This window comes from Macrobrachium rosenbergii, chromosome 12 (assembly GCF_040412425.1).
Source record: "Macrobrachium rosenbergii isolate ZJJX-2024 chromosome 12, ASM4041242v1, whole genome shotgun sequence".
NCBI lineage: Eukaryota > Metazoa > Arthropoda > Malacostraca > Decapoda > Palaemonidae > Macrobrachium > Macrobrachium rosenbergii.
In genome coordinates, this window is record NC_089752.1 from 18122015 (window position 1) to 18135500 (window position 13486).

At 39.1% G+C, this 13486-nt stretch overlaps 2 protein-coding genes across 17 annotated transcripts in view; both read left to right on the plus strand.

Annotated features, from left to right (window-relative positions):
* The window catches only part of LOC136844420 (protein lifeguard 3-like), a 137735-nt gene that overhangs the window by 112114 nt on the left and 12135 nt on the right, over window positions 1–13486 (plus strand). The window lies entirely within an intron of this gene.
* LOC136844422 (uncharacterized) lies at window positions 4867–12450 on the plus strand. The gene is made up of 2 exons (XM_067113612.1): window positions 4867–11795; window positions 12098–12450. Exon 1 carries the CDS (start codon window positions 9752–9754, stop codon window positions 10751–10753), a length of 1002 nt encoding a protein of 333 aa, XP_066969713.1. The 5' UTR covers window positions 4867–9751; the 3' UTR covers window positions 10754–11795; window positions 12098–12450.

Here is a 13486-nt window from a genome sequence, read left to right on the forward strand (position 1 = left end):
TTAACTATGAAAGCATTGTAAACAACCTTGACATTATCAGGTCAGTTAAATTTTATTAATAAAATCATGAAGTTCAGTAAAAAATGTGCCATTGATGAACCATACTGTAATAATTATGAAAGATATGTACACCTAATTTCAGAATTACAAATGAGACATCCACCTTTAGTGGCTTACACATTTTCATGGAAATTTAGACAGTCATGTTTAATTATACTAACTTTCATGTTTTGTCTTTTAGTTTGCTACTTTAAAAGTGCTTATGAACTGTTAGACAGAGGAGAGGCGTATTAGAATGTTGGTTATTGTTAAAAAATTTCTAAGTAATTTCATTTTTCAAAGAATAAAAACTGTAAAAACTGTTAGGAACATTTTGTAAGATAATTACAATACACCCTGTGGATTAATTTACTGGACTTTAACCAGGCAGAAGATAGTTCATTAAGCATTGTGACATGACAGCAGTAAGATGTGAATTCTGATGAGCACCAAAAATGTTTCAATGGAAAAGTACATTTTCAGTTAAAGAATGTAATCTGTGCTATGTCGTAAGTGGCGCTTGAGCAACTGCCTGGAAGGGCTAATTTTGTATGATGGTGCAGTGTTTTAGCTTTTCCTTTTTTTTTTTTTTTTTTTTTTTTTTTTTTTTACCAACTTATGTTTATTGCACCTACACCACTTGTGTAATCACATACCCAAATGGTTATTTGCAGCTAATAGCATGTCACAGCTGTGTGTGTGGCCTTTTTTAAAATCCTGTTTGCACTTAAACTTTGCTTGATACTTCATTTTATATCCCAGAATGTTTAATACTATACTGTATGCAAGGATGTCAGAACAAAGAAAACAAAAGAGTTACTTTAATTATTTTTAATATATAGGATCTCTTAGCAAAAAACACTGGTGTTAATGGTTTTTATTTGTTTAATTTTCATAACTAGTATCCTTGACTGTTACACACATACAGGTGATTGAAAACTTTAGGGGTCTGTAAAATTTGTAGGCCATTTTTGTGATATTTTTTTTAAACCGCCTTGCAAGTGAAAATGTGAGCAGCTGTGCAAAGATTTTCATTTAGAAGTATTACCTTAGGAAGTTACACAAATCTAAAAACACTGTTGCAGTTATGTTCATTGTAAAATCTGGAAAGGTATGACAATTTTCACAAAAGAATTTGGCTCATTTTTCATCTTCCTCTTACTTTAATTTTAACAGCTTTCAACTTTTTTGTGAATACTTTCATTATTTGTAACCAGCTTATTGTTAAGTTAAAATTGTAGGCATTTGGTGTTGTGTATTCATGGAGTTTTTATATATTCAAAGTGTCTTAAAACACAATAACCACTAATACTACAGTACAACAAATACCCCCACTTTTACAGTATAATTTGTACTAAATTTTGTGATAACTTTCTCTTCCATTAGACTGAGGTTGACTTTGAAAACTCATAATGCACTATGACATTAAATAATGAACCCCCAAAATTTATTAAAATGTACTACTTTTGCTGTTCAGTCACTTTGCAGGGTAAAAAATCTCCTCATTTTGCCTCAGAACAAGTCATAGTTGCTCTTAGTAATATTGTGTTGGCCATTCTACATTCCTTTATCTGAAGCAGTGTTTGACACATACCAGTGTGTTTTCCCCAACTTCCCGACTCAGCAATGACCCAATTGACAGCATACAAGTCATAAAAGAAGTTGGAACCTGAGGGCCTAGTGGGCAGCACCCTTGCCTTTCAGTTGAAAGACCTGGGTTCGATCCTGATGTGAGTCAGATTTATGTCTGTTCACACATGATTATGTGTTGATTATTGCTATCTTATTCACTCAGAAGGGATAATTTGAATGAAATGCTGCATCAGTGGAGTCATTGTTGATCGGAAGTTGGAAAACACGCTGGTTTGCAATCAGTTAAGCTAACAGGTAATTCCTTGGGTGTGGTTGTCCTCAGGTTCCAACTTCTTTTTATGACTTGTATGCCCCAGTGGCAGCGCCCTTACCTTTCAATTGAAAGACTGGGTTCGATCCTGATGTGAGTCAGAAATTTATTTCTGTTCCACACATTGTATGTTTATTATTTCTATCTTATCCACTCAGAAGGGGTAATTCAAATGAAATGCTGTCACACTGGGCTTTGCTGAGTCAAGGAAGTTTGGGAAAATAATTCATTGGTGCAGTTGCCCCTCAGGTTTCCAACTTCTTTTATGACTTTTTATGGCCTGGTGGGTTACTTCTTGTCTTTCAATTGAAAGACTTGGTTTGATCCTGATGAGTCAGAAATATATTTCTGTTCCATGATTGTGTGTTGATTATTCCTATCTTATTCACCAGAAGGATAATTCGAATGAAATGCTATCAGTTGGGTCATTGCCGCGTCGGAAGTTGGGAAAACATTTGGTAGTGCAAGCAGTTAGCCCCCTAGTAATTCCTGGGCAGTTGCCCTCGGGTTCAACTTCTTTTATAGTGTCAGGCGGCCTTTCATTTGAAAGACCTGGGTCTGATCCTCATGTCAGAAAATCAGAAATATATATATATATAATATATGTATATATATATATAATATATATATATATTATATATATATATATATATATATATATATATATATATATATATATATATATATAATATATATATATATATATAATATAATATATATATATATATATATATATATATATATATATATATATATATATATATATATATATATATATATATATATATATATATATATATATATATATATATATATATATATATATATATATATATATATATATATATATATATATATATATATATATATATTGTATATATATATATTGCTTGGGGGTTTAAATGAGTTTATTACTTGATTAACGTAATTTATGAGGCCTTTAATGCCAAGGTCAACAATGTAACCTGTCAATTGAAGCTACAAATTAACCTCAAAGACAGATGTTTATTCATGAAATAAGGTCGCCAGTCAAGAAGGAAACCTCGACACAAAGAATACACAGTTAGCTAGAAATATTTGAACAACGCCAAATTCGGATTATGGCAATTTTCCCTTCGCCTCAATAATGTTTGTAACACAACTGTTTATATCATATGCAGTTAGCAATGGTGAAAGTCTATTCCTCTTCCGAACAATGGGATCAAGACGCAAGGCTGCCTAAATGCTGTAAATTTCTTGTTTAACCATCCCTAATTCTTGGTTTATCTAGATGGTGGTGAAGGGGGAAACAGAGGAACTGGAAATACAGTAAGAGATACTAGCAAATCGGCGAAACTTTGTCAAAATTCCACACTTACCATGGACGACAAGTTGTTTGCGCATACAACAGACGATCGGAAGTCTTGATAATAGCAGTCTTCCCAATTCACTAATAAAATAAAGACGGAAAGACAAAGGGATGAGGAGTCGGAAGAGCAGACGTACGTTCCTCATGATAGTTAAGTTCTCTCTGCGACCCCTCTCAGTCACACACAGGGCAGCGTGTCTTTATGCCCTCGGGGTCTGAAATTTTGTCAAAACATTCGCCAAACATAGGACAGGGAAAAGTAGCTTAAGACCACCTTCAATAGAGGTTAATTGTGGAAACTTTCCCTATGGTTGTAGGTCCCTAATGCGCCCTAGTTCTGCTATGCTACGGACGTTAATTTTTTTAAATGCCGCGCACTAACATGGCCAATACAGCTGCCTTCCCATCTTTGTTTGTGGATTTTCCTACAATAAACTGCATAGAGGGCTAACAGCAGAAAAAATATATATATATATTTATATATATATGTATATATATATATCAATAATATATATATATATATATATATATATATATATATATATATATATATATATATGCATATATATATGTATATATATATATATATATATATATATATATATATATATATATATATATATATATACATACATACATACATACATACATACATACATACATACATACATACATACATACATACATACATACATACATACATACATACATACATACATACATACATACATACATACATACATACATACAGCAGAGGCCGGTCAGAAGAAGCACCCAAGAGATTCACTTAGTCAATTCTAATCAATTTCTCCCATAAGAAATAACTGAAAATGGATTAATCATTCCTGACTACTCAGTCATTAATTTAACCTGTACATATAAAAACATTACACAAATTACAATTAAATAAGTTAAGAGTTAAATAACTTTACCGATATCAAACACTTTTTACATTTTTAAATGTGGTACTGTATCAAAAAATTGGCTCTGACCGATGTGGTGTATTACTTATATGGTAGACTGAGCGCCATAGGCTGAGCTTGGTAGCCTATAAACTACCAGAATGTACTGTAATGGGTATACAAAAACTTCTTAATAATAATTGAAAACAAGCCTGATTATTACAGTAAATTAATAATACAGTATTATAAGCTGAATTACTGTACGTATGTGATCATAAAATTAAGAAAAAATTTCCTAAGTTACGTCAGCATTCCGCAGCTTGTGGCATGAGCAGATGTAAACAAACCTAAGCGCCACCCTGGTGGCGTTTAGTGGTACTAATTACATAAACGTTTACGTTCAGTATTTATGGTAAATTTCATACAGAGCCTACTGGAATAGTGTACAAAATCACTGTAAAACATGTTTCAGTAAATATCATGATACCCTATCATATTGGGACCCATGATTGGATGAGAATTCAGTGCAGAAAGCCAAACAAATTATGGTATACCTGTACAAGTGTGTATTTCTCCAAACAACAATAGCAGCATGTGTGGGCTTTAAACGCTTTTAAATACATGTGGGAAGAACACCACTAACAACGCCAACTAGAGACAGCCAACCAAAACACTTTTTTTTTTTTTTTTTTTTTTTTTCTTCTTCCAAACATCATATTATTCATCGGGGCGGATTCCAGTTTGTTGTTCGAGCTCTGATGCAAAATTTACTAGACATTTCACTTCAAAATCCGATTATGTGGAGTTCTGGTATAGTCCAGGACCAGGGTCCTACTGTGCGTGTGTATATATATATATATATATTCTCACATATTTATAACATTCGTCCCTTCAGTCCGTTAGCTAGGAAATCAAATTTAATGGCGGCTGTAGGAGACGCCATTAAGGTTGGGTAAACTTATGTAGGCATACCCCCAACAGTGGGCTGCTGTTCTGACCCTTAAAAGACAGCTATAAGACCTATTTCAATTCGACCTTTGGCTGGCTGTTGACTGCTTTCAGATCGACTGATGTCATGTGCCCAACCCAAAATATCGAATGAGACGCATCGCACCCTGCCTGCTGACACACACACTCCATCACAGAATGCCAACTCATCAAGTGGGTGCGGTCTCCATTTCCCTTCAAAACTGGCAAAGATTGAGAATCCTGCGGCCAAAATTCATCTTTTGCAAACGAGCTCCAAGCACAGAAGAAATAAGGTACGTCTGGAATTTGCAGTTTATTGCCAGTACCATTCTCTTCTTGTGAATTTCTCTCCATTTTCAGTATTTCCAACTTTTCATTCTCCTAAACAAAGCCGCCTTTGTTCAATCAGTGTTAGCAAACCCATTTGCTCCTCATGACTTGTCCCAAGCTCAAATTAAATTAGTTCAGTGATAATAATTAGATCATTCCACCATAGTGTTACCATGTGCTAATTAAATCTAATTGATCAATTCCTCTATCGTGCATAAGTAATTTCTTTTGAGAGAGTCATTGGATTTGAATGGTAACCTGGAATTCTCTTCCAGAATCCTGTTATCTGGCTTTTCGAGCAGTCTGCCCCTGCCTTGTGAACCAAAATAGCTTAGACGTTTAACTGCCATCCTGCCAGTCCCAGGCACTAGACAGTTCCCCCCTGTGTGAACCATTTGCATTAACAAACAAAAATCATTTAACCAGTCCGCAGTGAAGTCATTAGTGTCTTGAACTATTTCAGGGCGGCAGCCTTTTCAGATTCAGCAGTTTGTTACACAGTGTCTAGCTTTTGTTGCACCTTGTATGTGCTTGCTTGCTACTCAGTCAGCCTGTCATATTAATTTCCTGATTGCTTAATTTGTAAATAAATTCAGTTTAAAGCATTTACTAGTTGTAATTTACCAAGGCGACCTCCACCTCTCTGCTTGCTTAGATGTGATATCAGGGTAAGTCAGTTTATTCATTACATTTATCGCTTACATTCTGAGCGCTTTGTGTTGGCCTTCAAGGCAGCTAATTAAAAAATCTATTTTCATTCTTCCAGCCGGCCTCAGAAAGTAACATTGGCGATCTTGCCAACGATCTTAGTCGACTAGTAACACTAGCTTCGCTATTACTAGACTAGGAAGGAAACGAACTGAGAAATGGTATAATTCATATATAATTTAATTCCATTATTCACAAGGCAAAAATATGAGGGTGACAGAACCGAAGCTAAAGATAGCAAGGTAAGGGTTATTATTATTATTATTGTTGTAAAATTAAGGATACATTAGGAACAGATAGGGAAGAAGTGTTTTAAAAAAGAAGTGATTAGTAGCAATTCTTTTAGTTAGAATATCATATAAGATAAAGGCAAGAGCTCAAAAGTTCTTAAGTTAGCGATGCAGAATAACTGCCCACGAAATTTCACGTTGTGAGTGAATAGCAGCTGTGTTGTGATGCCAGAAGACTGATCGTTAGGAGTTAGGAAGTGCTTTGCCAGGTATTTATTGCATGTGTTAGCCTCGAACAGTTAGCTAAGAGTGTTGTTTGAAAACAATTACGGCAGAGGAAGTGTACAATTAGTGAAGCATAGTTCGAAAATTCGTGTTGTTAAAATGTGTGACAACCTCTAGCAGTTCGGTGCTGTACCAGCTCGGTGCATGCGCTTCCCAGTGACTCACTCCCACAATTCAAAGACAGTCATATCCAGTCCAGATTTACATTTAATATTTCAAGCAAAGTAAAGGCATTTGTGATGTTTTATTTGATTCTGCATATCAGCACAGTCAGAAAAGTGGATTGTTCTTTTTCTTAAATTTTAAATCATCATTGTTTTATCACTTGATAGACAACACCAGTAGACATCAGCTGTTTCTCTCCCGTGTACCCATTCCTATTTCTCATCGTTCACTCGCTGAACAAAGTTCCATTTCTTTTCGCCCCCTAACACAAAACCTAACGAAGTATCTTGATAGTAATTTGAAAACCGTTTCCACCATATAACTTGTCATGACAGGAGCTAGCTATTAAATTACGTAAATACCAAAAGTCCATTTTTAGAAAAAAAGTAACTTAGCGTAATTTTTCGTAATGTAATTTATCATAAGAAGAAATTAGAGTAAATTAAATCACACAACGAATACGTTCCCATACAGATATGCCCTCAGAGGAGAATACTAAAATTAAATAAATGTGTATTGGAAAATAAACCCACTAATTCATAAAGCTAGGTACAATATATTTTTTTTCTCATTTTTTACACAACTTTGATCTTTTAGATCCCCCATCAATTCTTCCTTGTACTCATTCGCACAGTGCGCGAATTTACATACTCGCCCATGTTCATTGAATTGTCTCTCATATCTATTTTCACATAAAGTGCTTCAGCCAGCAGAGTGAACTCTCGTGCGCTTCACAGAGTTTACACGTACAACCATTTAATAAGTTTTCAGCTGTTGTGCACGAGTGGGTTTCCATTATCCAAGACTTGCTTATACCACCAGCACCAAATTGCACATTGAGTGCAAACCCCATAACCTTCCTTTCTTCATGTCAGGAAGAAGGCTTCATTTCCTTATGTCAGGGAGCAGCCACTAGTTCTTAGAACTAGCCACCCATGAGTGCAAGTCCAAGGGTTTCCCCTTCCACAGTGCCGGGAGCAGCCACTAGTTCTTAGAACTAGCCACCCATGAGTGCAAGTCCAAGGGTTTCCCCTTCCACAGTGCCACTAATCTGAGGCACTGCCAGCAACTTGAGTTACTGAAGTGCTTACCTTTCCACTTTCCCTTTTACTCCTTACTCACATTCTGCCTTGGGCAGAGTGCCATTTCCTTCAGTGCAGTTTGGTTGCACTGCCTCTTAGTGTTGTTCCGCGGAACACACTGGCACCACAGTGCCACCAAGACATAGTACTCACACATAAGCCACTTCACCTGCACCCAAGATACAGAGTGCCAACGACAGTGTATTCGCCCATAAGGACCTTTGCTCCATCAGTGTGACCTTTGCACAGTGCACTCAACCACAGTGCCACCTTATTTAAGGGGTGCCACACCACTGAAGCTCACCCAAATTTGAGGGACCCTTCCTCACTTCCCAAGTACATCCAGTCAACCCAATTAGACGCCCTTACCTACCGGAACCCTGGCGGCAGACAGTTACAGAGCCTTCATGGATCTGGGGAAGGAGGCAAGTCTCACGGGACCAGAACTCACCAAGTGGGTCCAGGAACAGCTGGATGAGGCCAAGCAAGAGAAGGAAGAAAAGACTGAACGCCCGGAGTTATAGGCCGAACAGAGGAGGTAAGGAAGAAGAAAGAGAGGAACGGAAAAGACAGCATGAATTAGCTCTCAAAGAAAGGGAGCTCAAGCTGGAGAAGGCAAGGAAGGAAAGTGCTGAAGCTCTGGCGATTCAGCAAGCCTGCAACCCCAAACCTGCTGCACCCAATGCTCCTCTGTCAAGCATTAATTCCCTAGTCTGCAAGTGGACTGAGGAAGAACCGGAAGCATGGTTGGAGGAAATAGAGGCGCTCTTCGAAAATTACAACACCACCGAGACAGAGAGGGCCTTAGTGCACGTGGAAGGAAAAGCTAAGGCAGCTTTCCGCTCACTGGAGAAGAGTCAAAGAGGTGACATGCTCGAAGTTTGTAGGGTCATCACAAATGCCCACAAAATAACCCCGGAGAAATGGTAATAGCGGTTCCAGATCTGTTACTAAGTGGGCTGGTCCTGGATGGAATGGGCCTGTCACAAGACCAAGCCTAGCAATGCCGCTGTCTGACTCCCTGTCGTGCAATACCTTCGAAGACTCATTCAATTGGTCCATGCTGGAGGATCTTCTCCAATGTGTGCCTGGGCCCCTTGCTGTGTATCTCAGTGATAAGCAACCTACCACACTAATGGAAGCCTGCCGTATGGCTGATTCGTGGGAAACTTACAACCAGTCCCACAGCACGTCTCATCGGCGCATAGTGCCACCTGGGAACCTCTCCGGCTCGACTTGCCCGAAGAACGGACTGCCTAGCAAGCCTTCTTGCACCCACTGTAAGAAGGTGGAGTACACTGAATCTGATTGCTGCTACAAGTTGGGCAACAATAGGCAGCCCATTACCAACAACCAAAACTCAATCTTCGCCACCGACAGTCACCATAGGGAAATCAGCCCATTCAAAGGGACCCTGCCGAGACTGTGGAACTCAAGGGCACTGTACTGCTGGATATCCTGGTTGCTCAAAGCGTATTCCAGCTAACATGCACATTAACCTAATTAGTACCATGACCACTGCAGCCGTGCCGCCAGATATGCCTCACCTTGAGCGGGTCTGGACTCAGACCGGCTCAGTGGCACCCCTGGATGGCTGTAACTTACCAGTGAACCTGCCGGCTACGGTAGACACTGGCTCAGATATTGACAGGGCCCAAGTGCCAGCCAGTGCCACTGTTGACGAAAAGACCAGGTGGATGATGACTTGAATAGAGGAGCAAACCAAGACCATTCCCAAAGTCGAACTTCAGGTGACCACCCCTTGGGGCACGCAACCTCACCGCCTTGGCATGGTGAGTAAAATCAGGCACGGAGTGGAGTTCCTGTTGGGACGAGACCTCCTCTGGGGATGTCCTTCCCCAATGTCACTCTGTTGCCTAGCTACCTCCACCAGGGAGGCCTTAACTCCAACCCACCTGACCAGGACACCGCCACCGTCAGCCCTACTTTCCGCTCACCAAGGTGTTCAATGGAAGGGGCACTCTCCATGCAACTCCAGGCCAAGTCCTCAATCCTCACAAAAGGACGGCCACCAAAAGCTTCCTGCCTTACCACGAAGGGAAATTGCCAGGTACTGCTGCAAGACCTGTAATGTAACAGGGCACTTAGCGAATTGGACGAGGTGCCCTAGCAAGCAAAATGCAGTGGACACCACACCCAGAACCATTTCAAGAGGCTCTGCCCTCCACCTAAGACAGGAATCTCTGTCTCACACTACCTTGGGTACACTGAGGGGTTTTGGGTCCCCAGGTCCCTCGTCAGCCACGCCTGACTCCAGTTCTCTGCCAGTCCCAGTTGAGAGCCCTGAGCAGTGCCACGCACTGTCTATCTTGGACATAGCACCTCCACTAACCTTAATCTCTGTGCCTGGCCCCGAGTTAGTGCCAGTGCCGGATCCAAATCATGTCACGGATCCTCCTACAGGAGATCCTCCAACCCTCACTGAACCAGTCATTGCAAATTGTGAACCTCTGATCCCCGATGCTTCTTCTCAATCCCTTTCATCTGCCATGAATGAACCTCTGGCAGACCTTAACATTACACCTTCTCTGGTCGACCAGGAACTGTCCAACCAGGATGCAGACACTGGTTCTACTGTTACGACAGTTGTCGCAGCAGCTGAAGTAGGGAGCCTGCCTGTAGCTAGTAGGGCTGCCTCTGATCCTGCTCCTGACGGCACCTCTGGCCTTTCCCCAGAGTCGGTGACCTCATCACCACCTAGGAATGGTGTAGCCAGACCTTGGAGGAACCTGAAGAAGAAGAAGGAGGAGGGGCAGAAGAGATCCAATTAACCAATAAGAGCCACAAGCTCTCCTTGGCACTCGTGTCCCATTGGCACAGTGCCATTTCCATCTCAGTGATCCTGGCACCTACCCAGAGGAGGTAGCTTGCGTGATCTCTGCCCAAGTAGACTAACATCTAACACCCTAGGCATCTTGTGGTACTAACCTTGTTAGTAACCTTATGATAAAACTATCCAATACTCAAGCTGGTACACCCCTGACCACTTACCATAATTAACCCTTCAGGTTGCTCATGTCCAAAATTATTGTGTGTTATGCCGTAAGGAATCATGGAATTCATAATTAATTGCATTTAGTTAGGTCAGTGTCATTTAATCTGGTGCCAGGGCCATAGGATAGTAAACCATGTCAACAAGACATATTTACCATGTACCTGTTGCCTAGGAGTAGAGCTCCCCTGTCATCAGAGACAGCCAGTAGAAGTCTTTAGATACCTTTGCATAGGCATTAGGCTCTGCTGTAGTAGGAAGTTGGCAAAACTAGTATCCCCTCTTAGCAGTTAGGTAGGTCCTTTTAGCTAGCTGCAGTGCAAAAGCACACTCATTTAGGGAAGCTAACCCCTCAGCCCATGATTTAGGAAATCAGATTTAATGGCGGCTGGAGGAGACACCGTTAAAGCGGGGGTGAACTTATGTAGGCATACCCCCCACATCACCTGATTTGGGGGAAAACATACTGACCTCTTAGCCCCAGCATCGTACGATGTTTTGGTAGAAAGCTGTTAGGGACAAAAAGACCAGTTATGGCTGTAAGTGGGCTGCTATGCTGACCCTTAAAAGACTTAGGTTCTAGACCTATTTCAATTAGACCTTTCGCTGGCTGTTGACTGCTTTCAGATGGACCGATGCCCTGTGCCCAACCCAAAAAATCGGAGATGCATTGCACCCTGCCTGCTGACATGCACTTCTGTCACAGAACGCCAGTGCATCAAGTAGGTGCTGTCCTCCCTTTCCTTCAAAACTGGCAGATTGAGAATTCTGCTGCCGAAATTCGTCTTTTGCGAACAAGCTCCAAGCACAGAAGAAAAAAGGTACATCTGGAATTTGCTGTCTATTGCCAATACATTTTCTCTTGTGAATTTCTCTCCATTTTCAGTATTTCCAAATTTCATTCTCCTAAACAATGCCCCCCTTTGTTAAATCAGTCTTAGCAAACACATTTGCCCCTCATGACATGTCCCAAGCTTAAATTAGTTCAGTGATAATAAATAGTCCATTCTCACCATAGTGTTATCATGTGCTAAATCTAATTGATCAATTCCTCCATCATGCATAAGTAATTTCATGTGAGAGAGTCATTGGATTTGAATGCTAACCTGTAATTCTCTTCCAGAATCCAGTTATCTGGCTGTTCGAGTGGTCTGCCTCTGCCAAGTGAACCAAAATAGCTCAAGACATTTAACTGCCATCCTGCCACGTGCAAGAGTCTTCTGATTATGCAGTCCCGGGCACTAAACAGTCCCCCCCCTAAGTGAACCAGTTCCTTTAACGACCAAAAATCATTTAACCAGTCCGCAGTGAAGTCATTAGAGTGTCGAACTATTTCAGGGCGGTAGCCTTTTCAGATTCAGCGATTTGCTACTCAGTGTCTAGCTTTTATTGCACCTTGTATGTGCTTGCTTGCTACTCAGTCAGCCCTTCATACTAATTTCCTGATTGCTTCATTTGTAAATAAATTCAGTTTAAAGCATTTAATGGTTATAATTTACCAAGGCAACCTCCACCTCTATGTTTACTTAGATGTGATATCAAGGTTAGGCCAGTTTATTCATTGCATTTATAGCTTCGTTCTGAGCGTTTTTGTGATTTTGTATGTGTGTGTATGTATGTATGTGTATGTATGTATGTATATATATATATATATATATATATATATATCTGTGTATATATATATATATATATATATATATATATATATATATATATATATATATATATATATATATATATATATATATATATATATATATATATATATATATATATATATATATATATATATATATATATATATATATATATATCTGTACACATATATATATATATATATATATATATATATATATATATATATATATATATATATATTGTTGACATCTCAGTGTTTGCTGTTTCATCTTATTCAGCTGTTTCTCATATATACATTCAGTTCAAAACTGTCACCTTTTCATTGTAATAAATTTGTTTTAATTTTATTCACACTGGCATAATGGCCGTTTGTAATTGGTCGGTTGAGCTAACTATGCTAAAGGTCAGCTTAATTGACGAAAGTCAGAAGTGTGGGGAAATAAAATGGCTTCCCCAACCCATGTCAAACAGGTCTTTACACTTGTAGTTACAATATACTGTATGTATATATATATATATATATATATATATATATATATATATATATATATATATATATATATATATATATATATATATATATATATATATATATGTATATATATATATATATATATATGTGTATATATATACAGGTAGTGCTTTCGAGTTACAGATAATTCAACGTACGATAATTAGCTTTACGATGGGATTAGCAATTAATATCGATACGACAATATTTTGAAAATACATATTTTTAAATTTACAGGCGATCTGGCGCAGGCAACAACGCATACAATCAGGCAGCGTGACGGTGTACGATCGCTGGGCTCCGAGAGGCTGGAATAGGTACATTAATTCAATGAGCTGGGACCTCACTTGCCTCGTGGTCGGA

Excerpts from the sequence above, each read along its gene's own strand:
- LOC136844422 (XM_067113612.1), top strand. The coding sequence starts at position 9,752 with ATGGTGAGTAAAATCAGGCACGGAGTGGAGTTCCTGTTGGGACGAGAC.